The sequence below is a fragment of the Strix aluco genome, chromosome 14, assembly GCF_031877795.1.
Source record: "Strix aluco isolate bStrAlu1 chromosome 14, bStrAlu1.hap1, whole genome shotgun sequence".
NCBI classification, from domain to species: domain Eukaryota; kingdom Metazoa; phylum Chordata; class Aves; order Strigiformes; family Strigidae; genus Strix; species Strix aluco.
The window spans coordinates 14,890,081-14,917,406 of NC_133944.1; the positions used below are offsets into that span (position 1 = coordinate 14,890,081).

A 27,326-nucleotide genomic window follows, 5' to 3' on the forward strand; every position below is an offset into this window, starting at 1 on the left:
CCAGGTTAACTACGCCTTGATTTTTATGTCCCTACAAAATAGAAGTTCTTTCGCTTTTATCAGAAGGTTCAACATTAGCATTGGGTTCAACAGTGGGCTCTGAAGAGACATGAAACAACAGGTGTTAATAGCAATTTTATTGTTTCACCGGTGCAAAATCATGATACTGAATAAACTTGTGTAATGCATTTTCCCCTAAATTTACAGTAATGAAGGTTATACATATCTATATAGATTGCAATTTCTCTATTTTTATACTATTTGGAACAAAATTATCTTGATAAATATGCCCTATGCACAGTACTGGCCCTCACTGAATGTCACAGAGCCTTAATATGCAAAATATAACTTCTGGTTTTGAACATGGTACTTTAAAACTCTCCGAACATGCATTAATATATTCTAGTTTTTAGGGAAAAATATTACACTTAGTCTTAACTTGCATTAAAAGAAAAGCACAAGCAGAATCTGACATACAATAATCCCAAAAATCTGATGCTCTGTAAGGATCAGACACAGTTTCAGATGACAGTCACTGCCAGCTTAGAACTCTAGTGCTACAGAAGCAACAGTGAACAGACAGAAGAGAAATCAGAACTGGAAGAGCCCTACCATGTCACATGGATTTCAGAGAAAGTTTCAGCCATGCTAACTGATGAAACCTGTAGTTGCTGGTCCAACCTTTCAATTTTGTTAGAGTACTCGACACAAGTGTTTGAAGTGCCAGACTGAACACATGAATGCTAACTTAACTTGACATTTCTGAAAGGCACAACCTATGAATCTATCTTAAAAAAACATACGGTATGTAAATGAAAAGAAATAAGTACAGTGGGTATCTTCCTAAAGAACAAGACCTTCATAAATTGGCCCCTCAGATTCTGGTGATTCCCTCCTCAGACGCAAGTGCTCCAGTGTGTTGTGAAAGTGTTTGTTAATTTGTTCTGTTTCTTCAGTGGACTCAAGGTTTGGGAGATCTTCTCTTATCTTCTGTATAAGCTGATTCAAAACCTGAATTGTCACCTACAAGAGAACATAAACAGAAGTCAGCAACAAGACCTGTATGTAAGTGCATAGACAGTAGTTTTAGCAGACTTGTCTCTAAACAATTGGTATTTGGACAGTTCTTGGAAATATTGGTAAGACTGTATGCAAAGTGTTGGAGACTGCCTTCTCTGGCTCCTCATAGGACTGTTCTGATTTCAGAGTTTTGTGGAAGTTCCCCCCATCCCAGCAAATGTGAAGGATTTCTTAAGTCATTAACCCAATAGCTTGTAACTTTTACCACATCATTTCTCTCCAGCTGATTCAATACAAGTTTAAAAAGCTATATACAAATACAATACAAATAAAGCACATAATCAGATTGTCTAAGCACTCTAACATGACTTGTAAAAGTCAGTTGGGATGGTAATATCAGATTTAAAGTTATTCTTAGTGACCAAGTACCTAGGAAGGTACTGCTGCCTATGGTGTCAAGTCCAGCACTACCCAGAACACCACAGCACAAAACGCACTGCAGACCACCACTGTATCCAGAGACTACTTTTTACATCTGCCAAATGCTTTGAAATTCAAAGTTTTATTTTCATCTCCATCAGATACAGCATCTCCTATACTAGAGCACTACTATAGCAGGAAGCCAGTTCAGTTATTGGAAAGTCAGCAAATCTCTGAAATCCCTTTAGACATTCTCCCAGAACTAGAGAGTATTCATTAACATCTGCTCTTGATCAAATGATGACATCACATGGGATGTTGATCTCTACTTGACCAACCAGCTTTTTTCAAACTGGGTAAGTTTACTAGTTATCTGCTAACAGAAAATGTCTGAGGTAACTACCTCACATTTCAGATGTAGAATTTAAGCTGGTACACAAGATGTCATATCTATTTCTTTAAATAAAAGCTTACACCAACCAGTTGTGGTGCACTCAGTGACCTTGAACAGCTGTAAGAATTTTCTTTCCCTTGTGTACATATGTGGAGAGCAGTGACGAGTGCTGTTCCTCAGGGGTTGGTGCTGGGACCAGTGCTGTTTAACATCTTCGTTGGTGACATAGACAGTGGGATCAAGTGCACCCTCAGCAAGTTTGTCAACGACACCAAGCTGTGTGGTGCGGTCGACACGCTGGAGGGAAGGGATGTGCCATCTAGAGGGACCTGGACAGGCCTGAGAGGTGGCCCCATGCAAACCTCATGGGGTTCAACAAGGCCAAGTGCAAGATCCTGCACGTGGGTTGGGGCAATCCCAAGCACAAATACAGGCTGGGTGAGGAGTGGAAGGAGAGCAGCCCCAAGGAGAAGGACTTGGGGATGTGAGTGGATGGAAAACTGACTGTGAGCCAGTAACATGTGCTCGCAGCCCAGAAAGCCAACCGTGTCCTGGGCTGCATCAAGAGAAGTGAGGTCAGCAGGTCGAGGGACGGGATTCTCCCCTTCTAATCCCCTCTCATCAGACCCCACCTGCAGTGCTGTGTCCAGCTCTGGGGCCCCCAACAGAAGGACATGGACCTGTTGGAGCAGGTCCAGAGGAGGCCACAAAGATGATCAGAGGGCTGGAGCACCTCCCCTGTGAGGACAGGCTGAGAGAGTTGGGGGTGTTCAGCCTGGAGAAGAGAAGGCTCCGGAGAGACCTTAGAGCGGCCTCCCAGTATTTAGAGTGGGCTACAGGAAAGGTGGGGAGGGACTCTTGATCAGGGAGTGCAGGGATAGGATGGGGGGCAATGGTTTTAACCTGAAAGAGGGCAGATTTAGATGTAAGGAAGAAATTCTTTTCTGTGAGGGTGGTGAGACACTGGCACAGGTTGCCCAGAGAAGCTGTGGCTGCCCCCTCCCTGGCAGCGTTCAAGGCCAGGTTGGACGGGGCTTTGAGCAGCCTGGTCTAGTGGAAGGTGTCACTGCCCATGGCAGGGGGGTTGGGACTAGAGGATCTTTAAGGTCCCTTCCAACCCAAACCAGTCTATGATTCTATGTCAAGTTAGGTATCTCTAAAGTTAGATAAGAAAGTAGTAAGATTAAGTCCTACTAAGTTTTGATCTAATAAATATTTCAGGTATCCAAATCTCACAATATTTAAGTTGATAACTAAACTACAAGTGTTTGGTGTTTTCTCTCCATGTAAGACAAATGAAGTTGTATCCACAATTTTACTAGTGTATCAAGAACTGACTACTCTGTTATTACTAGAACTTGTGTCTCTTGAGAGACTACAGAGCAAGCTGGAGAGACATGATTTGGGGTATAAGCGTGAATGAAGAGCTTACAGAAATGCTCTTTAAATAAGATGCAAGAGATGCATTTCTACTCACCGCCTCATTTTCCTTTTCATAAAAATAGATATATCTATTCAGAATTTCTATGAAAAGTTGGACTTGCAGAGAAGGGTCCATGCACTGATTTGCTATCTTCAAAGCCTTCTTTAGGCATTCCATCACTCTTTTTCCTCCATGAAGCTAGAAGGAGAAAAACAAGTTACAAGAACCACCTTAGAGAGCTTCGCTATCTCCTCCCTTGGCATATATATGGCATTTCCTGATGGTCTACCTCAGGAACATAAAACTACACTAACTGTGCACAACAAGCTCTCACTGAAAGCTTACCTTGCCTGACTGACACCAATTTTAAGTTTTGTTAAATCAAGCAGTAACGAACAGTTGTTGAAAGCCTTCAATTGTAAGATCAATGAACTCAACTTTAATATGTACACTAATGCATACATTGAAGAACATATTTCAAACACTGCTCTTGATAATGACAACAGCTTGTGACAAGCCTTGAAGAACATACAATTATTTTTTCAATTATTTTGGTTTTTACCTTTAACAACTTGTATCTTTAATTTGGAAGTTTAGTAGTTCATGTGCAAACACAGCTACTATACTAAACACAGGCAAAATGCAGACTGTAGTTTGACAGCCAGTCTTAAACTAGTTGACCCTCAAAAGCTTGCATGGTACTTCCACCCTTAAATTTGAGTTTGCTCCATTCTTGTATTTATGCAGCTTACATTGCAGTGAAATTTTGAAACTTCATATATTAGAATACATTCCAACTAAATCTACATCACTAAGTGATGTATCTACTTTAGAAGTAAGTGCCTTTAGAAGAAAGGCAGAACCATGTTACTGAGGTAAGATGGGTTATGCTGCTGTCGCTTTGTTCTTACCTCCTCTCCATTCTTGTCAGTATTTCGGCCAGACCAAAACAAATGGGCACAAGTGCTCACAGCCCGGCACTGGTCTGGCTTCTTAAGAAGCTTAGAGGCTGCCAGTGCACACTGAGTCCTCAAAGGCTCATGGTTCTCCTCACTGAAGCACTTCATCCTCTCAAATGTCCCAATTATCAAGGTGATTGCAGCCAGCTGTGCTTTTGAATCACTGATTTCATCCTCATACAGAGAGAAGGCCTAGTCAAGGGAGAACACAAGACTTAATCACTGCTTTAGAACACATCAGAAAAAACCAAAAATCACCCTGCTAGCAACATGGCAGGAAAGTGTCCAGTTTCACATTTGTTAAAAGCTTCAGGCAAGAAAAAAGATCTTTCACTGAGTGTCAAAAATCAAATTAAATCCAGTCTGAAAATAAGTCTTCCAAGAAATGCTTCTTACTTAAGCAGTCAACTTAAGCAAACAAATGTGATCCTACGTATAATCTGAAGATTGAGTTTTCCCTCATTTCAAAGATCTGTTCAAATATGGAACTTCAGTAGCAGAAATAGACTCTGAAGAGGATTTGGTTCTTTGAAACACACAAAACAGTAGAGCAAGAGTTGAGTGGTAGGTCAGTGACCACAGAATAGGTAAGAACAGCATCTGTACTGCTGCTACGTGGATGAAAAAACCTAAAAATTTTGAACCGTATCTCTAATAGAAGGTACATAATTATCATGCTGATCTTCAGAATTGTGCTACAATGGCAAATGAGGAAAGGCTGAGGTTATCAGCAACTCAGTTTAAGAACATACATTAGTAGCAGTATTAGAGAAAAGATTAGGACAAAGCTTACAACGTGAATAACGTTACACTGTTTTTTAATCTGATGGGGAGGATGGGAAGGTTTTTGCAACAAGTAAGGCTTAAGACCAAGTAAAGGGTTTAAGTGGATTTTCAGAGTTGTTTATAATAGGTTTCAATACAAGGATTTTAATTAGCAAAGCCCAGCACAGCACTTGTGAATACTGCAAATTTTAGAGAACTTCCAAAGAGTGCTTGTGGTCAGGGCAACACCAGCTAGGTAACAGGAGCTGGGAGATAGCAAAGGAGCATTTTGTTGAGAAAGCTACACTCCTCCAGTGAACCAACTATGCAAGTAGGAGGTGGCACTGCAACATACCACATGTTGGCAGACTGAGTATTCAAATCAGTAGGAATGGAGCTTAATTCCACAGCAGCCTGGGAAGCAAGAATGAAGATGAGGAGTTTCTAGCTAGTACCATTAGCTGTCAATCGTTTCAGATGTTTTAATCACACTGGATGGCTCAGTGTTCAGGAAACCTACCCAAGCCCAATTTAAGGTAGCACAGGACAGTGACTGTAATAATTGGGACACTCACCTGGGACATGAATTCATAGGCCACAGTTTCATGATTCTCAAAGCCAATCTCTCCTGCAGCCAGTGCTCCTTGTAGGAAGAGACGGAGAGGCAGCTCTGCCAGTTCTGCTTTGATCAGAGCACTGATGGTCTGATGAGCAAATGAGAAGATCTTCTGGCACTTCTTTTCCCATTTGTCATCCTAGAGAAGTGAAACAAGTCAAAGCTATAAGGAAAAGAGAATCTAAATTGTAGTAAGATCTGTAGAGTGCTCCAGTCTGTTGTCCTCTGCATGCCTCTCCAGCCACTTATTTACTGAAGTAGTAGTGAGTGCCCTCACAGTACTGTATTGACCTCAGTGGGTCTTCATAATCTATTTCCTCCATTTACAAAAAGTTCACATCCATATTTCCTATCAGGTCATAGAAATCTTCCTCAGAAGTCTACACTGAATTGCAGTTACCACAGCTATGCTTAGAACATAATGGAGCAAAAGCCTAATTAGGTAAGTGGAGAAAAATTCTATTCAGTCTGGAGCACCAATCAGAAGGGAGAGAGTTTTAAAACACTCATTGAGGAGTGTTTTTAATAAACAGCATTTTTATTTCCCCACAATATATCCCCTACAATAAGGGAAAACACATATTTAAGCTAACTCTCTCAATCAGAAAGCTTTTAAAGGGCTAAAATGGATCAGTGATTGTTTCAGTGTGCGCTTTTGCAACTACTGTTTAAGTTAACCTACAAAGCAGCACTTGCTTTTAGAAACATTAAAACAGTATAGTTACAAATTTAGAAGTTGATGACTTTCAATACCCAGATTTAAATCAGTTTCATGCCATCACTTGCAGTGGTTTAGATCTCTGGTCTTCATGTAGAAACACATGAAGTTACCTTCATAAGTAGACACAACTAGCCAATTTCTGCTTCACCATTCCTCAAGTGCTGAGGTAATTTAATATGAATTGATAAAAATCCTCCTTAAATTAGAAAACATTCGCACCTCAAATAAAAAATTTGCCTCAAGCAGAAAAACCCTAGCATTCTGTATCAAGTCTCAGCATACTGTAGCCAGACAAAATGCACTTTTAAGCATGCCAGAAAGACGCAAGTACGCAAGAGTTACCTAGAGGTCAACTTACCACTTTGGAGTTCTCTTTGTAGCGAAAAGCCAGCTGGTATGCAGCAAAAACCAACGGTGGCAGTGTGAAACGAATACGTTGGTTCCCACCTGCACCAAAGTGTTTCCGGGCGGTGTTTAGGATCTAGAACAGAAGCACTGTAACCTTAGAGAATTCTTGAAAGAGGCGTGTTATTTGCATCTATAACTTAATCTGCACTCTATGGAACAAGAACATCAGGAAGACATGGTGTTAGCATCAGATAAATTACAGTATTTTTGGGGGACTACATACAAGTTACTTTACTTGAATTCAATTTGTGCAGTCTCTGTAGCTTTTTATGTGGTATCTGCCTAAACATTTCCTACAGCTGCTTATTAAGTGTCAGGCAACACTTTTACTATATTAACTGCAGATAACATTTTGGATTGTGCAGTGAGATGGAAGTTGCCTGAGCTTGCATTTAATAATGATATTGCATATGTTCTGTCCTCAACAAAATAGAAGCTATAAAAAGCCTGTAAGAAAGTAAAAAAAGAAACCAAGTTTCATGAAACTAAATACATAAGTCAGTAAGCCTTTTCATACTCAGAGAAAGACTACAGTGCCACATTCTGGTAGTCACACCTACAAATTTTGCTGTTTTCCCCTGGTTTTAGTTTTTCACCATGTTCATTAGTGACAGCTTTTTTTATTGCCTTTCTCTGTTTTGAGCAGAAGCTGCAGAGACAATATGGATGTGATACTTTTCTGCCTATCACCCTTGTTCTAAACCTGTGGAGAGGGACTAAGGAGCTCTACTTGTTTTTACTGTTAGCTTCTCCCCTTCCTCATCTTTTGGGATCATTTGTATTTATTGATGTAGTTAGTCATGTATTCTCATAACCAGAATTCTCAGGAACATAGAACTCCAGGTATCAGAAATTAATATAACCCATTCCAAGCAAGCTAAACAATTACATTTGTTGTTTCTGATAACCTGACTCCACTTCAAAGGGGACAAAACTCAAGACATGCCATATTTTACACTAAAACTTCTGAAACCAAATTTCAGAAAATTTCTACTGGAGAGCAGAGTTCAAAAGTGTCAGAAGACAGACATTTAGTTACTACAGCTGGGTATTACCTTGCTTTCTGGTCATAGCAGTCCCATTACCACTTTGAAACAAGCACAAGATGTGAAGTTCAGGGTCCAACCCTACATATATTTTTAGGTTACATCTAGAACTCATGTAAGTAACATGAATAAATAGTAATCTGTCATCACCCATTATACACTGTATTAGCCACTTTGGCTTGTAATGTACTAATGTGTTTGAATTTGCATTTCAGCTCTCTTCCATACAGAATGCATCATTTAAAGTGAGATGCTGTGAAAGAGCTGTGAAAATCCCAGTGTCTTGGATTTTTTCCCCACTGTTCCTCTAATGTAGGAAAATTGGATACAAGCATTTGTGATGCTCATCAAGAAGCTATTAAGCATTTTTACTAAGTGTAAAGTAGCTTACAGAATTCTATCCAAAAGGTAACTTGACATGTCCTACAATGGCATGTAAAGTGGTCAGTCTGATTAAAGCTAAGCATTGCTAGAGGAGAAAAGAGAGCCTGATATTCACAGTCTTTGCAAAAACAGCTTCAACATCTCTAGCTATGCAAAGTCTTTTGGGTAAAAATACATCAACTCCCTTAGTACCAGCATCCCTTTCAGTGAAGCTTTGTTCTCCATCAGCAAAAAAAAAAAAAAAAAGTAGTAGTATCTTGGCTTTTCCTGTATGAATATGGTACTTGCTAGCTGTAATTAACCCATATAGTTCTTGAAATTAATGAGGACCTGGCTGACCTTCCTGCTTTACTCCAGTGATATTCAGAAATAATGCAGTCAATGAAAAGCAGGTTCTATAACACAACTGTCTCCAATCTTTGTGCAGGCCTTAAAGCTACTCCCCATTATAGAAGTTGCAGCAAAGCTCTACACTTCAAGCAAGAATTTTTTACACGGTATTTTAAACCCAAGCTAAGTAAATGCCAGTAATGTTATGCATAGCTTCTACTGGATTATGTTGGTCTATTCTCACTGTTTATACAGTATGATGTTGTTGCAACTTTAAAAGAGAGTCTGCCAACTGTATTCTATGCATGCTAACTGTAACTTCATAGTAGTCCCTACTCAGGCCTAAGCTCTGACTAGAGCTAACTAACTGCTGCAATCAGTAACAGCATCCAACTTCAGCACATCTTCTGCCAGCTTCTACAATGGATTTTGCACAGACAGAATATCCCCATCCCTCTGCCCCAATGCACACTTCTCAATATAGGGACATCATTTAAGCTTGAAATAAACTAAAGCCAGAAATAGCAGATTAACATCAGAGCACTACATAAAGCTTTGATGGATCAACTCACACTGTTATGAGTAACATGACATGTAAGTTCCAAGGCCCCTATCAAATCTGCTATTAAGGATGGACCAAGCAGAGAGGAAAAACATTTGTAACCCCTAAGCAGTGGTATACTAGATGCTATATGAAGACCACATACTTACACTAATTAAAATCCTTGAGGTGAAACGTTAGCTGCATTTTCTGAGCTTTTTTTGTGTATTTTGATACCAAGAGAATGCACATGGCACAGTGCTCCAAATTTAGCTTGCTGCTTTTTAGATGGTTATATGAAGTTGTCAGAACATCAATTAAGAGTTATCACAAACTAATATAGTGCATCCAGACTGCTACCTCATGAGACGCAAAGTTTAAATCCACAAATGCTTTTAAGTTCTTGCCTGCTTTTTCCAAACAAAATTTCATACTACCATTAAAGGTGTCATACATAATGTTTTCTACTGAGTTGTTAGTGCCAGAGCAGCTATGCCCCAGCTCTACTAAATTCTTGTACAGTAAATAATGCAAGAACTGACAGTTCAGAGAGCACAAGCATTCAGAAGCACCAACTGCCATACCAGATACTGTTGGTCAGGGTCATCTGAACGCAAAAGATGAATAAATCTTCCGACAAGACTCTGCTCATCAGCAAAGTCTTCAGGGTCAGGATCTTCAGCAGGCTGATCTGGTTGATCCTGGATCAGTGTTGATACCAAATTCATGATAGCATCAACCTGTTAAAGGCAATATAAGCTCTGTTTAAACTGGAGTAGTCTATAAGCATAAGTCAACAGCAACTAAGAACATTTTTACAGCTATTCACACTGCTGACAAAGCACTAGGAAAGTCTACTAGTTCATGATGCTTTAGGACATATTTGTCTTATTCCCTGAAGAAGGCTCCCTCTTAACACAACTGGGACAGAGGAAATTCAGATTCCCAAAGTACTATCCAGTGCTTCTTTAGGCAATAGGTGTAGTTTTAAAGGGTCTCTGTTCAAACCTAACAGAAGTAGTCTCTAGGATGAGGTTAGCCAAGATGTGCAAAAGACGAGATATTTAAAGAACATGGGTGAAAATTATCAAGTGGGACAAAGCCTGTGCTACTAAGGTGGGGAGGTGGGGGCATGCAGGGGCATGAAAGCCAGGAAACAAAGCATGCCCTGCATGAAATCATTTAGTACGCATTTTCAAGTTTAAATACCTAGAAGTTCAAGTTAACTTATGTCATACCTGTTCTTGGGACACAATTTCTGTGTTATAATCCAATACATTGCTAAGGACGTAACAACTCATGCTCTTCCTGGACTCATAATCAAAGTATTCAAAGAGTGGGTGAAAATGTTTTAGTTTCAGAACTGTCAGGATATTGTTGTAAGTATCAACAGGGATTTTCAAAAGTCTAGTCAGCTCCTTTGAAACAGCACTGCTTGTTGCAATACTAAAAGAAAATATATGCAAAAAACACAATTAATCAATAGTTCACACATGTAGACAGATTTAAAATCTGCCTCAGCGCCAATTCTGATGTATACCACAACATCTAAACAACTTGCTGCTAGGGAGAGAGGAAATAAAGTATCAAACCAAGTCATATCTTGCCCTTTAGAATGTACAGCAGAAACCACACGTTTTAAGTTGCTGTTAGCAGAAGCAGAGACTGTGACTGCAAATTCGGCAAGAGAACTCGAGTGCTGTAAGGGATGAATAGTTAACAACTACACACAGCTTGGCATACACACTGTGTAGCTGTACAGCTGTGCAGTAGGATTTATGCACAGGTGAGCAAGTCCTGGTTAGTCAGTAGTTTATCATGATCCTCTATAGCTTGGCCCAAAAGCAGTAATCTTAACACATCCAAAGCATATGTCTCTGCTATCTTGCCAAATGTGAAGTCAAGATTTTATAGTATTAATTGCCACTCCAGAAAGAATGTAAGAGACATTTACTTACTGTTCCAGATTAAGTTTATTGAATATTTCCACAGTTGTCTCCAACACCTTATCAACATAGTCAACACGGTCTGGGTAGCATTTCATAGCCAAGTTAATGAGAGAAACTTGCAAAGATACCACATCCTCTGAGGGCATGTCCTGGCGAGACTGAAATTTAACACAGCACCGAGTTGATAAAAACCACACATAACTTCGCAAAAAAAAACCCCTAAAACTGCATGCAAGAATATCCAGCATACCTGTATAACAGTAGCAACCTGCTGTGAGAAGATGTCAAAGAGTTTGATGTCTGCTGGGATACCAGGTCCATCTTCACGATGTGCAAATAAAGCTAACCTGGTAACAGATAAAGGAAAGCAGTTTGGTCAGCACAGTTTTTCCACTCCTCAGATACAGGCCAGAAAGAGATACTGGCAGAAAAAAAAGCAAGTCCTTTAGGTATATTCTCAAGCTCTATTACAAGCAAAAAGGAAATAAATGGAAGTCAGAAGCCTTAAGAGCAACTGAGCATGGTAAATATCAGTCCTGGAAAAGGGTGCCAACAGACATGTCAAGATGAAGAAAGAGCAAGAAGGACATTTCATAATCCATGTTCTTCAGCTAGCAGCAAGTGTTCTGTTTTTTCCAGCAGAGTAAGAGGTATAGAATAGGCTGACGGAAGAGCAAATATCCTGCAACCATTCAGTGATATTACTGAAGTTAGACATCCAGTAGCATTCTCCAAAAAACAGTCTCCAGAAAAAAAACAGAAGAAATATGCTGACTTTACTATGCTTCATCTCCAAAGACAGACCAACATCTTTGGGACTTCCACTGTTTGCAAAGAGCAAAATACAAAGTAAATTTAAAGTGGAGAAGAATACTTTTTTGGGAAAAAAAACAAAGCAAGAGTTTGCTATCCAGTAAGCATCCAAAATACGTTGTAGAGCTATCTCTACCTGTAACAGGACAAAGTCACACCAACCACCATTTCTGCAGATATCAGATACAAGATAAGAAGAATCACTATAGGAAAGCTAGCACCTTACTAAAGCTGCATCTTAAAAAGCTCAGCATTGCTGTATTTGTTTTCTAATTGTTAAGGGATTATTCTATTCTGAATTAGAGAAAGACCTACAACAATATTTAGGAAAAGGCACCCAATCAAAAATTTTAAAATTATTTTTTACAGGATTTCTCAACTTTGATTCTGAATGAATTTGGGGTCTGAAACAAAGAGGCAGGTAAGAAAAGGTTGAGGTGTCAAAACACTTCACTGCCAGGAAAAAAGAGACACTGAAATAGTCTTATATTTCATTAGGGTAGTAACAAGCAGACTGTCTAAAGCCAGGAACAATCACTGCCTTCTCTCAAAGGGACAAGGCTGCTTTTCTTGGCAACAGCTTAGAGAGTAAGGCCAGCATGCTACAAAGTATGATCAAGTTACAGGCAGATGGCAGCATAATTAAAAGCTATGAATGATTTAGTAAGGCAAGAGAGATCCCTAAGCAGCAAGACTATTTACAGAAAGATTCCTTTAACAGGAAAGCCTCATGGGATTAGGGACTAAAGCTTCACAAGCTTCCTCAGCAGTCACTGTGTTCAGTTTCAATTATCCTATGCCAGCTGAAATAAAGATAAGAAATGCCAACAGGCACTACCTGTATGGGGCAGATTCACATCTTAACTACACAATACCAAAACACATTAACAATTGCTCCTAACAACTCCAATCCAAACACAAGAGCAACTTCTTCCCTACATGCATGGATTCCAAGAACAGATCCACCCACATCCTCCAACATTTGCAGTAACGTTACAGTCAAAAGCACAAGTACAAAGATAATCTTCACACTGCTACCTTTCTACCCTTGTCCTATAGACAAATGACACTGCTCTGGAAGACACTATTAGCAGCCCAACAAAACACAGTAGTGTTAAGTCTAGGAGGACAGCAGGTACACTGCTAGTCAGTTGCTTACAACAGTAAGCAACTGTAAGAATAGAAAACTTACTGTGGAGGTAATATCAAAGCTGTTTAAGTCCTCTAAGTAGACATGACAGCAAAAGCTACAGGAGGGAAGCCTTCTTGCAAGAATTACATCGCTACACACTAATGTAAGAACTTAGCAAAAGATCCTGTGACCTCTGTTGAAAGTAGTCTCAAGACAGTCTCAGAAATTAAGACTGTTACAGTCAATGCTTCTTGGGATTTTGGGCGTTTGCTTTGATTTATTTTAAAAGCTAACAAAATTATGAAAAATCTCAGCCATGGCAGGAAAGTGTAGGAAACTTTCTGAACATCTCTGGATGAAAGCAGAGCTGCTTCTCTGCCAAATGCACAAATACTGCAAAATATTCCAATAATACCAAAGTCCTGAAGAAATACATCTGATGTAACCTGGAGAAGAACTATGTATTTAAGTAAAAAATTCAAGATCCTACCAGTTATGCTTAATATACATGCTCCATCTCCAGGCATTAGCAAAGATAAAGTAAAAAAGCCACAACAACCCTACTCATTGCTGAACACCAGGAGGACTCAAGATCCCTATGGTAACTGAAGTCCATACATTGGTACACAGACCAGATATACAGAGGTACACATTTGTGTGCAAGGACAAGGCTTTTGAGGCTTACTGCTTTCTGCAGCAAGAAAGTGCAGGTACTCACTGATAATCTGTGCTGTCTCCTTTCAGGATACAAATCCAAACTTCAGTTGCTATTTCTCCCCCATATCTGAATTCAGTGCGAGTGCTTTTAAGCAGTACTTCCACAGGAAAAACACACTTCTGGGAGAAGAGGCTGGAAGCTAGTGGTAAACTAAGAATTAAAAAGGTAGTTCCATTTCCTGCTAGCTCTCTTCTGAAGAGGCATTCTCTGATCAAAATCACAAGGTAAAGTATCCTTGATATATAATTTAGCCATTAGGATCTTCAAGTTTTCAAAGAGGTACCTATGACTGACGTGGCTAAGCAGAACACAGCTGCCACTTCAGTTCAGAAACATGAAACTGATCAATACTAAATGGGTTGTTTCCTGACTTAATCTGTTTACAAGCTTTAATCAGTTCTCAAAGCAGGTTTCATTGGAAGCTATAAAAGCAGAGTCCAGAGAGCAGAAGTTATAGAAATAATAGTCTTCACAGCCTTAATTACAGCTCATAGAAACATACAGAAACAGTGAAATTAAGTGATATCAAAAATGGAAAGCTTTCAAATACTAGAAGAACTATCATCCGCTTGTGCACAACACAAACTTAATTTTGAGCCAATTTCCACCCCCTTGGTCACTCACCTGTCAATTAAAGCAATAATTATATTTTTCACATTCACATTTTGGTGCAGCTCAGCACAGGCTCTGAGAAATGGGTTCAGGGTTTGGAGGTGAAATTCATCTGGGAAAACCTGAAGTTTTAGATCAATAGTCATCAAGTTATAAACTGAATTTGCCCATTGTTACACAGCAGTAAAATGCAACAAAGTAATTCTAAAGCAGACAGCCACATAGTAAATATGGTCTGGCCTATGAATGCTTTAGGGTTCCCCAAGCTGATCTTGATGGGGTATATGTGTGAAGCAAGAGATGAAAGACAAATGGGTAACTTGAGGGCCCAGCTATCTATTACAATTCATACTGCAGGCACTGCTGCTCAGATGCTTACAAGCTTCTGCAACAGAAGGAGCACAAAATGGATTCATCTCTGCTCTGCCTACCTGGTAAAAAATATGGGACAAGCCACTATGTAAGAGTCCCAGTGATGAAGTTTTCCAGTTCACAAGGAAGAGGTGAAAGTAACTTGAATCTGACTAAAAGTATAGGAGTAAGTGTCCCTGTGTCCTATCAGTGCAACTGAATTTAAGCAGCTCACCTGTATGATGCACTCCATGAGGTACTCCTGAGCTAAAGCATCTCTACAGTTTACAACTTGCTCCAATATTCCAGGCAGAACAATCTGGAATAGGGAAAAAAAGTCGTGCAGTGATTTTACAATTACTTTCTGAGTTTATACTCACACATATACATTGAATCCAAGCAGAGCAATATTTCTAACATTCCTCAGCTTATTCTTTACATAAAGGCTTTCTGATCAAAAGTCCCAGCTTCCAGCAGTTCCATCCTTCAGAGAAAAAAATTCTACTGGTCTCAGACATCTGTCCCTTTCATATATTATACAACCTGCAAGCTTTTTAGTAAGTCAGTGCTCCAAGCTTTGCTGGCACATACCACTACTAGCGTCCCAGCAGTACCACTCAAAACTGGTTTGGTTTCAGCAGCTACATGGAAGAAGTTACAAGGGACAGACTTCTAAATAGTCTATTTGCTTGACTATCATTTCATACAATAACAGTTCTCTTGAATGCTTTGGGAAGCATAGCTTCATTTAACTTGTAAAGTCTATCCCAGAATGCTGTAAGTGCACAAATCCCATAAACCAACTCATTATTCTATGGAAGGAAAGTTTTAAAAATTTCTTGTCAACATTACAGACGAGCTTATAGAAAAAATGCATGAGTCATGTCCTTAGCCTCACAACACATTATACAGCTTCATCAGCACTCAGAACTTTTCCTCATGTGAAGAGTTCGAGAAGCACCAGGATCACTGAACTTTTAGCATAGCTGTAATACTTCAAGATGCTCATCTAGAAGTCTAAAATGGTTTCATCTGGAAAAAATAACAGAAGTCAGAAAGGATGGACAGACATCTCACCTGCTTATATCGCTCTACATTAACACCTTCCAACTGACTGAGGCGAACCAGGTTTGTTCCTACTAGGATTCTCAGTTCCTGTCTTTCTCGCTCCCTTTTCTCTCTGTCCCGACTATGGCCCTGGTGTTGCATTCGCACCCAAAGTTTGTTCATCTCGGCAAAGTTCAGCAGCACAAAATCCATCGAATCACTGATGTCTCCAGTGGTTTCCTCACTGCAATTGAGAACAGGTTAGGAACAGGAAAAGCTTGTCAGAGGTATTCATCCTTCCATCCACTGATGAATATCCAACTTTTAAGAAGGTAGGAGGGCAGGGAAGTGTGTGGTGGGATATCTGAGTTCATAAGAAAGGTTCATAACCTCACTTATGAGAAACCTTAGTCCGTTAAGAATTCCCTTCCAGAACAAAACACCTTGTCAAGTCTATAGAGTTCTAACGTATCTACTTCTCCCAAACCTGAAGAAAGTCATACAGAAAATTTAAATATGTTCTGTTAAACCAGTAATTTTTTAAAGTTATAGCCAATCTTTCTTACTCTGCTTGCTCGCCTTCATCTGGTAAGATATTCCTGGTACACTGCAGGAGATAGTTTCTAAGAAAGAGGCCTCTAAGAGGATGCTGTACTCCACGGCACATCTCCACCAGGTCTTTCAAAATATCTTTCCTGGACTGTGGAAATGACTTGACATAGACAACACCTACTGTTATCAGGAGATACCTGCAAAAGGCACAGATTCAAACAATAAATTGTACAGTAATATCACCACACTTAAAGGCAACAGTTACTTTCTTCCACCCTGGCAGTATTACCAAAGCACAAAAAACAATAAAATATCATCTAGGTCCCATAATTTTGGCTATTTAGTCGGCTTTCAACTCCTACTCTCCTCTGTTATAGAGCACAGCAAGTCAGAACAGCCATTTGACCTCGTTACAATGCTTCATACATTGAATGTGTGAATGCTTAGCATGCAGAAAGTCCTGAATACTCCCAGACTAGCTTGTCTATCCTTCCAGCACCTCATTAAGCTGGGAAACAGCTCTAGCATATATAGGTAAGTAATCTATTACAGTGAAGCAATTAAGCCTCTTTTACACCGTAGTCTAGCAGGACAGCATCTCTATAGTAAGCAACAGGTACAAGGAACATGCAAGATGCAAAGAACTGCTGCTCCAGTATACTTGCATTCCCCCTCAGCTTAAGAGAAAACACATTAAATGCTCAGAACCTTCACATACTCAGTTTAGAGGCCTCAACTCTCTCTGCACACTTCTCTGCCTCAGGCATGGATGTGCACAGAACCTCCAAGAAAGCACCAGAAGGATTCATCAGGGAGAACTAGAGCCTACATCAAGTAGGCAGGAAGACGGCTCAAATGATTATGCAGAGGGGTAAAGACATTGTGGTAGCCATTAGCCAAACTCCAGAAATTGCATGAGGATGCAGCCTGGTGTCTCCAAATACTCTTTCTGGCATAAGCATAAGGTCAGGAATGAAAAACTGCAGTACCAAGCAAAATGAGTCCTAAATCTGAATATCTAGATCTACTCCAGCCCACTGGTCACATATAAGTCTTCCATTACCATCTCTAGCATGCTATCACATAGCCAAAAAGCAACAATATTCAGAAACACAAAGTCTTTAAGAATTAAGTTACAGAAATGTTCAGCTTCCTTCTCACACTTCTTACTCTCCAAAGAAACAGATGACTACAAAGCATTTACTACATGTTAGGATCTAAGACCTAGGTCCTCAGGTGCAAGTTCATTAACAGGTAACAGAAAAAGTTAAAAAATGTATAGTCAATCTCACTAATCAGAACATGGTACTTGGTTAATATTCCACTGACCGGCTCTTTACCCAAAAGACAACTTTATTCCAAGATCAAAGTGCTTCCATCTTGGTCATGTGCAATGGCAAGAGGAACTGATCTGCAGCTGCACTTTTGGCTTAAATTTCTGAAGTTTCATAGCAATCCACTCTTAAGATTTGCAGGAATACTATTCATCATTGCAAACTGAATTCTTGTTGTCAAGCAAGAATGCAGAATCAATCATTATCTGAACCCAGAGTCTGACCACTATTCACCTGTTTAAAAAACCAATCACTTATATACACACTTACAGTCTTGGAATAATATTTCCAGCATACTGTACTAGCTCATAAAGGTCTGCCACTTTCCTTCCTTTGGCAAATTCATCTGTCAGGTAGACTTCTAAGTAGTGTAGCTCATCAGAAATTGCCATGTCTTTTTCTCACAGTTAAGGATTTTAAGTTAGAATGTCTGTAACAGATTTACATAGTAATTTGTTCATTCACACCAAGGAGGAATGAAATACCATCATGCCCAAGTAGGTAGTACTTCGGAAACAATAATCACTATTGGGATAAATGTGCAAAATTAACCCCAAGCCTTCAATCATCATTTTTAGCATATTAGAAAAAGGGAAAAAAACTAAATCAAAATAGTAAGCAAATAAACGTGATTGAACGGAGTATCTGAAGTAAAGGCATACTATGTGTCACAGAAGAATATCATTCACACATGGAGAAAGTCATATTTGAATATATTCACATTCTATTCCCTAGTGTCATGAAAAAGGCTCCCCTTCTTCAGATACCACAATATGCACAAGTAAATACATCAAGGCACTGACTTATATGGTTAGAAGCTAAGATAATAACAAAGGGCAAAAAATAAGTTGTTTTACAATTTAGGGGTAGCATACTGCAAGCAGAGTTGTTTGACAGAGCTGATATTTTTATAGAACTAGACTCCTGAGACCTCCCAAAGAAAGATATGAAAACCATTAAATACCTGCTTTACACCAAAGGGAAAAGATGAACTTACACAGTTCACTTACATATACATAATATACACATAAGTGTATATTCTCCTACAATATACCCAGATAACTAAATGCTGAGGAGAAAAGTGCTAGTAAATATCTGAGACCGACAAGATGACATTGTACCAAAAAAAGCAGATGAACATTTCATTCCAAATTCACCATTTCAACTATTCATTTCCTCTTCAAAGGATACAGAGCTCGTAATAGCTCTTTGGAGATAACATGGAAGTCCGCAGCTCACCAAGCATGTTGGAAGCATGTTTCAGAGCATCCATGAGCTTGTTTTTGTCCTTTAGAGGAAGAAAGAGAGATTAGCCTGTGAGAATAGTAGGCAACTGCAACATTTTAGAAAGATACACTTTTAGCTTTTTTAAGAAGCATGCGAAGATTAAGTAAACATCAGGAGAGTGATAATTCTAATTAAATCAAGTGATTTATTATCTAGCTTGTACTATGTTGCCCATCCTAATTAAGTGGAACATTATACCTGAAGGTGATAAGAAGATATATCTGAAGGCAGAACTACAGTAATAAATTGTAATACTAACGGTACAAAAAACTAAAATAAACTCTTGCTTATGCAGAAGTCTCCATCCAGCACTCAGATTCTATGCAGCAAGCAAAACAGAACAGACGTCCTCCCTCCCAGTCTGGTCTGTTGTTTTGCTCAGATCTCACGAAGAAACCTCTAGCAAACCAAAGATACACACTGACAGCAGACCACTGTTAGAATTAGATTCCTCTTCCCCCATTTTTCACCCAAGAACAACACCTTACTGGAAGTCCCAGTTTATTAGGCTGCATAACTTATGATGCATACAATCACCTGGCATCACAGGATACAAGACAAACTTCTAATCTACCACAGATACATACTTGTTCAACTCATCCTATGCAACAACATTAAGTTTCTGGGGAGAACAGAAGGAATTGCTAGTGTGATCCACTTAGTATATTGTCACTCAGTTGCAGATAGCACTGAAAAGCTCAGCTGCTTCAAAGATTTCAAAAGCATTCCACAGAGTACAGAAGTGGAAGAGGTGTTACCTTTCTTGCTACTGTCACTTGGCTGCAAAGTTAGCTCGGCTAACCACAAGAAAATATAGGGGAATAGTTAAGTTTTCATTGCAACTTTAAGTAGTTTCTCCAAATAAAAAGAGGCTTCTCAAACCCAAGAAAGCTAAGTATCATCTGCCTGCATTGGCTACAATTTCAAGATAAAGATCTCAGCACAACCCTAGCCAATGGTGTTTTGCAGCCACAGAAGAATTCATGCATCAAACTACAGTTAATCACTATAAAATCTATCCTATGCAGCAGGTAATTCACTATTAGCCTCAGTCTGTGGTTCCCGCCAGGAAAAAACTACATGGAAAAACCAACAGTACGTTGAACACAAACAAGAGTAGTTTTCCATCATACAGTTCCATATAAAATGAATTTGCACAATAACCTTCTGACGGCAAATGGCAAGCTTATTCTCAGTTTACATTTACTTAAATGCAAGCACAAATTATAATTCATCTTGTCAGATACTGGAGCAAAATCAGAAAGACACATTTCAAAGAATACTCAAGGCTGACTCCCATTGAGTAGCTGCCTCATTCACAAAGCTTCTGCCAGAAAGAGGCACAAAGGGTTAATTTTCCTCACAGCATTAGAGATTAGTATTGATTTACTGTTTTATTCCTAGCAGACAAGAAGCTTCATTGCATTTTAAAGCCACATTCCTACCAAGCATCTCTTCATCTGGAAAGACTGCACCTTCACAGCCTGAATGGCTTCATCCAGGAGTTTTTCCTGTTCATCCTGAGGAGATTGTTGTGTTGTTGGCTGGAAGAAAAAAAAAGAAAATCAATTATTTTTATGAAGCTGTTTATGACTTGACTGAAACTGGGTTCCTGTAGTTTAGAACACAGTGCAAGTGACACTGCAGTGTGACCACACAAGAATTGTCAGAAATTGCTGTGTGATATGTAAGGGAGAAAGTTCACAGTACTCTGCAAACACCTGAGGGCAGGGAGGAGACAGGTTACCTGTGAGCACCATTGTTTCTTGGAGCACAAAGCCATGGGGACTGAACAGAGTCAACTTTTCCCTTCTAACATTTAGAGGTCAAGAATCCAGTGCAAGTATCTGGCTAGAAAAAGCTTCAAGAAAATGCAGACATCACTATGCTGAGAGGGAGCATCGTTAATTCTTTCCACAGTGCTTCAAAGCAATGCCCAGACTGCACACACTGCAACTGTACAGATGCTTTCCTGTATTCACAAGTTCTTAATTAACTGCTACCTAAGCCACACAACTCTATCAAGGACAAGTTTCAGATCGGCAAAGGATAAAGTACAGTTAGTGCTTTCTGGAAGGTAGAAGCAACTTGCAGAAGGCAATAGAAAACTGAAGAGAAGCAACAACTCTTCATGTCCCCTACTTGTCGCAGTGACCCTCCTCCTCTTACCTCTCCTCAAAGAGGCACACTCCAGGCCTTCAACTTAAACTTTCAACATTTTTCACCTAAGTATCATAATGCATTTTCTTATTAATTAAATCCATTGCTTACAGCTTTAAGATGCCCCCCTCAACCCAGCTATAATAGGCCTCTTCCTACTGCAGCTGCTCCCTGCCCTCTCCCAGATTGATGAGATTAGTTTCTATGAGCATCCTGAATTATCCTCTAAAATGTCCAAATTTACTTAAATCAGAACCCCTAATGCTCTCTGCACCTGCAGTCAGCCTTTCTCGTAACACCTTACACCTACTGTTTAGGCCCAATCTTCAACATCTCATTAGAGCTTCCCAGCCTCTCCAGTCTTGCAGTTTGTTTTCAGATGGCCCCTCTGAAATATTGACAGAGATAAAAGCACTGATGTTGTGTCCCAATTACATCTTCTCTAGTCCTGACAAATACTACCTACACAGTGATTCACACAGCAGGTTCTCCGAGCCTGCAGCATCAGTAAATTCTCAAACTATTTAAACTTGTTCCTCTCATTCACTGTGTTCAGAAGACTCCTGGTCTCCTCTTTTTAACTAAATCTCAGTAACAAGCTAGCAGGCCATGAATTATGTCATCATCCTAATGTTCTTAGAAACATTACCTTCAGTACCAACTCCTCCCACACAGCCCACGCTTGAAGTCTCCCCATAAGTATCTTTTGAGAACTGATACTAAAATTGAGGTCTTCATTAAAATACAGAGGTTTTAGTTTAATAGCAACTTAATGGTTATAGAGCTTTGCAGCCTTGGCAGATCCCTGTTTTCTCCCATGTTTAACTGGGCTCTTGTTCTGCAATTGGAATCTCCCTAGTAAACGTCTCAGACAGTATCTCCCCTGTTCTCCCCACTATCCTTTTCCATACACAGAAAACAAGACAGTGCCATGCAATACTGTTCTTGCCTTGATCACACCCAAATAGGTGGTGAAACTGTGCCCTTGAAGGTTTTCAATCACCCAGCTAGACAAAAGCAAGGCTCATCTGATCTAACATTGGTGATAATCCTGCTTCAAGCAAGGTATATGAGATAAAGGTTCCTTCCAACCAACACTACTATAACTCAGTGCATCTCAGTAATAGTCAAACCATGCACAATAACTAATTAACAAGTCTATTTACTCAACTGAAAAAAACACCTCTGCTAATTAGTGACTGCACCTCTTACAAAGTGTTCTCTATAATTAATCACATAAAGTGCATTTAAGCAATTTAAGCAATAAGGCAAAAGTAGTATCCATGGCTAGACAGCCCTATTTCCCAGGCAATTCAATAGCTACAAACTCTTAGAAAACCGCCAACTGTGAAGCAAGTACATTCTGCCAGCAGAACTTTGCTGTAATTGCTAAGCTTTATTTATTCCATGACAGATCAGACTTTCAAGGAACAGAAAATGACAGTGCTGGGACGAGAGTACAACAATCAATATCAAAACATCGCGTAACAGACTTGCTGAATTATGTCTATGCCAGAACATTTGTCACACTCTACAGTGCCCTGAACACGTACTGGTGCTTTAGAGAAGATACATCGCTACTGAGCTGAATGCCATATGCTCTAACCACATCAGATCTCTCTATATTAAAGCACAGCTAGAAACAGTGCAGTAATGTTAACACTAACCACAACTTCCTAACTCCCCTTCTCCTAATGGGCATTAAGCTTACAGGGCTACCAGTCCTGCTCCTCCACCTCCAGTTGTTCACAGGGCCACGCAGTGCTGGGAGAGCTGTTTAGGCTGTAAAGCATCAAATAAGCTAGAAGACTAGCCCAGCTGATTAACAGTTTACCATATGCATAATCCACCCTACAACCACATAAAACACTGCAAATAAGGCTGTGAAAAGGTGGCCTTTTGACAGCAACACCAAGTTAAAGCATTTATTGAAACATATTTGCTGCAGCCCCGAGAAGTGGTTGGCGGAGTGCACATGCATCAGTTTCCTCACTTTTGGTGTGAAAAACAGTGGTTAAAGCAAAATGGCTACCACAAGCTTGAGACTATGCTTTACATGACAACAATAATTATCTCAGAAATATCTAATTGAAGGTATAGACTCTCTTATACAACTTTAACCACTGTCTTTTACCAACAGCTGAGGAAATAATGGAGTTTCAGAGCCTTACTCTGTCTGACCTAGCTTTCCCATTTATAATGAATCAGAGTGAGCTTTACATCAAATTCTGTTTGCATTGAGACACTGACAGTATGTCCATTTCTGCTCTAAATTTAAGCAGCAAGGTGCCACACTGTATTCAACACTGGGACTGTGATAAGTACCTGACTGAATTCACTGACAGCAGCATTTCCATGTTACCACATGAGATTAACATTTTCTCTTCTATATCTCTTCAAGATGAAGAGCAAAATTACATTCATATATGTTCCGATTTGGAGACTGAAAAGGTGATTGGTCTGAACAAAGATGTCTTTGCTACAAGGGTACTACACTTCACGTCTAAAGACATCTCAGCATTTTAGTCACACAGGTAGTGAGATAACCTACCACTGACCATCACAAGCATACAACAGAAACAACCTAAGGTGTTTGTATCAACTTTACCTCCACATGAAGGGAAAACATCTTAGAAGCAGCACCACTGAACAAGTTCCAACTCTTTCTTACTTTTCAGTTTTCAAAGTCTGAATATTTATTAGCTTACCCTTTTCTCCCCACTTCAGAAAGCAAGCTGCTTTCAGCTTCAGAACTACAGAGGTTATCACACATAACATGGTTATTATCAAGTGATACACAAGATCACATCAAGATACACATATCCTGATACATACACCTGAAGTTTGAGGAAGCTGTAGCAAAAAGCAACTGAAGTAAAAAGAACACACAGCAAAAGCCTACCAACAACAAACAGAACTGGTAGAAACCAGTTCTTCTGTCAGATATAATGTTGAATAAAGCTGTTTATGCTCTGTATCTTCCACTTCAAATTAGGAACCTAATAACACAAGATGGTATTTTCAAGTGTTATTTCATCCAAAAAATGTAACTGTGCTGTGCAGTCCTACACCAATCTACAAAACAAGAATCTTGAACATAAGCTTTTGAAGTAGAAGATACTTTGGCACTGGAGAAAAGCAACAATACTCCATAATCAAGGCACAGAATGTACTGCCTTATCATCAAGTACAATAAGGTATAAACTCCTGCATGAACACAAGATAAGTGATTTATAGCAGTTATGCAGCCATTCAGATTTTAGAAGTGCCTGAGCCTTACCCCTATTAGATACGCTGCAAATGTTGAAGAAAAAGGAGAGTTGACATGGACAGAGTTTTCTGCTTTACTTGTTCCCTAACCTTTTTTCCTCTGAAGCCACAAGGAAGCAAGCGAGCAGTGGGGAATGAACAGAGCACTGCCTCTTTCAGCTGCCCTATCAGTTTCTGTACAAGAGACCATAGCCTTTTTCTAGCTTTAAAGACAGGACAATCATAAGTTACCACATGCAAGTTATGGAAATCACAACATGCAGCAGCTGAATTTGGCAGGGGGGTGAGGAGAGCAGACCTTTGGTGTGGGTTTTTTGGGTTTTTGTTTTTTTTTTTTTTTAAATAAAAGCTAGTGAACTGTAAATTGCCTTGGAAATCAATAACTTTTTTTAAAACCCCAAACTAGCTTGGAAGAAGTCTACTGCCTGGCTGATCAGAGTGGGTAATACAAGTTATCCTGCAGATGATCATTAGAAAAGTGTATTATTGCAGCAGCAAACATTATTCTGGACAATGCCTATCATCATAACAGCAACTATTCTTGAACATACAAAGTGAACATTAAACCCATTGTGTACAATTTGCTTATTTTCTAACACTCAGCTCCATGGGAAGACTTCATAAGATACATACTTAGTTTCATACTTGACACTTAGCTCACTATGGAGATTATTATTATTATTTTGGGTCAATATGTTGACTACTTAAGAAGTGTTCCTCTTAAAAATCTGGTAACTTACAGTACTCATGAGAAAGAATTACATAGAATTGAAATACAGCAGAGTTCAAGGCCAACTTGTAGAGCCTACCAAATTGCTTGTATTCTGGTGATACAGGTATCTTAAGCTGGATGCAGAGTATAAATAATACAAAGCAGAAGGTTTTGTTTCTGTTCCACTCTAAAGTGCCTTTTCATCTAACTTCCAAATGATTAAGTACTTTAGTTAACTGATGCGCTTGCAGCCTATTCCACACATGACTTCTCCTTCTGCTTGCTCACATGCTTGCATTTAGTACCACAATGAAAGAGATTTACTGAAGGAGGTTTTTCTGCCTCCTCCTAGCTGGACTGAAGTAGGACTACCTACCAACCAGTCACCCTTGAGACACTGAAAACAAATGCTACCCAAGATAGAAAATAGCTACAGAAGCTGATCAGGACAACTGCCAGCCTACAGATGAAGCCTCGGTGCACACAATGCATTGCTGTAAGAGTCATTTTGCTGCTTTGAATTAACAAAAAAAGCATAAGCATTTTATGCCACATAGGAAGCATTACTCTGCAATACTGAAGGCAACTCCAGAACTTCTATTGTATTGCACTGTATAGGAGCTCACAGATGAACCAGAGAGAAGAAAACATTTTTCACATGTTTAAACTGGTACTTACTGCCACAAGACATTAACAAGAATCAAGAGGCTAGACTTTTTATTCAGAAAATGATCAAGAACAGCCAGAGCCCTCTTAAAGTCAATCTCATTAAAGGTACTTAAACACTCAGCTTCAAGGTTTAAACCAAGCTCGGCCATAGAAAATAGCAGTGGGGCCTGATTTGGTAGAAAGGATTATTCCATGTTTAACACCTATAAATTTATTTTTTCTGAATCACCTGATATCAGCTATTCTTAGAAAGAGGACATGAGACTAGAGAAGTCTCAGGCCAGTTCCCATGGAAGCGACAAGCAGAGGAAAGTTGTGTCATTCTTGAGTTAAAGACTACCACAAAGTATTTACGTGGGGGACAGAGACTGCTATCTATGTAGATTTAGCATTTCTCATCACCCAATTAATGCCATTCATTTTTCAAGTAACATTCCAGGTTTTGTCCCCACACACACCTCTAGAGGATATAGTATTAAACTGACACCAACATGCATATAACCTTAAAAAGAAAGTCTGTGCCAAAAGCCTAAGACCTATGCAATCCCTGCTTTATAAAGCATTCAGTTTTTGCCTCAGTGTCTACATACTGTTAGCACTGTTTATATTGCACACTTTGGCTAATTAACATGCCATGATAGTTATAGCAAATGCTGCTTAAAATTTTATTATTAAATACCACAGAAGACATGCTAAGCAAGTAGACTTTTCAGTTTTACTAGGAAATTTGATTGTCCCCTTATAGTTATCGTAAAATAGAAAAGCATTTCTCAATAAGAGCTCTTTCCATGCTGAAGTTTCATGTTTGCCTCTTTAATAAACACCAACATTTGTTCCAGAACAGCTCTATCGAGCTGGACCCACCAATGCAAAATAAGCTTTTCTACAGGAAGAGAAAGAAGGTTCACTAGGAAAGGCTGAAACAGCAGTCCTGGAGGATCAGGAATAACTGAACAGCAGGCTGCAATGTGAACAACAAGAACACAAACGGACAGCACTAGAAATGACATAACCTCGGGTTTATGACAGGACCAGCACGCTAAAATACACTTAAACTCTGACTGTAAGTGCAGCAGTAGTTCCCCAATAAAAACACCCACTTCGCCCGTGCCCCTACAAACAAACTCGGTCGAATCCGGTAAAGCAGTGCCTTGCACTGACCCGCCGCGACGACGGACGACGGGCAACGTTCACCACAGCGCGAACCGTTACCGCGGACACAACGGGCCCAACCCTCACCTCAGCCCCACCCGGGCCGGGCCGGGCCGGGCGGCGGCCTCCGGGCCCGGCTCCAGCCCCACCACCCACCCAGGCCCACCCCCACGGCCGACCGAGAGCGGCCGCCGACGGCGCTCTCGAGCGGCAGCGAGCAGGAGCCCCCCGGGCCAGGCCAGCCCCAAGCGGCTGGGCCTGCCCCTCGGCCACCAGCAAGAGCGGGCCGGACCGCTCCCACCTGCACACAGAACAGCGACGAGACCAGCGCCGGCTCCCGCGGGCCGCACCCCACAGCACCCGCCATCCCCCCCCCCCCGCCGCGGCGCGGCCCGGCGCAGCCCCCACCACCGGCGGCCCCTCACCATGGTCGCGCCGCCACCACAAGCCGCCCCCACCAGCAACACCCCACAGCGCCGCGCACCGTCATGTGACTGCACCGCCCGCGCTGCCCCGCCCCGCCGCCGCGCCGCCGCCTTCC

The 27,326-nt window shown here is 40.2% G+C and overlaps 1 protein-coding gene across 1 annotated transcript; it reads right to left on the bottom strand.

Annotated features, from left to right (window-relative positions):
- Positions 1-122: 122 nt before the first annotated feature.
- On the bottom strand, positions 123-27,277 carry VPS35 (VPS35 retromer complex component). The gene is made up of 17 exons (XM_074839202.1): positions 27,211-27,277; positions 20,268-20,366; positions 18,727-18,823; positions 17,806-17,929; positions 16,216-16,398; positions 15,680-15,893; positions 14,838-14,921; positions 14,264-14,373; positions 11,227-11,323; positions 10,986-11,134; positions 10,266-10,473; positions 9,612-9,767; positions 6,677-6,799; positions 5,557-5,736; positions 4,169-4,408; positions 3,312-3,455; positions 123-1,023 (listed from the first exon to the last, which is right to left on the bottom strand). Exons 1-17 carry the CDS (start codon positions 27,211-27,213, stop codon positions 844-846), a joined length of 2,391 nt encoding a protein of 796 aa, XP_074695303.1. The 5' UTR covers positions 27,214-27,277; the 3' UTR covers positions 123-843.
- Positions 27,278-27,326: the final 49 nt, after the last annotated feature.

Bases quoted from the DNA above. Each gene is read 5' to 3' on its own strand.
- VPS35 (XM_074839202.1), bottom strand. The intron at 15,894-16,215 runs GTAAGAAAGATT...TCTCAATTGCAG, and splicing joins GATGAAGGCGAGCAAGCAGA to TGAGGAAACCACTGGAGACA. The intron at 14,922-15,679 runs GTGAGATGTCTG...TCCCTATTCCAG, and splicing joins ATGTAGAGCGATATAAGCAG to ATTGTTCTGCCTGGAATATT.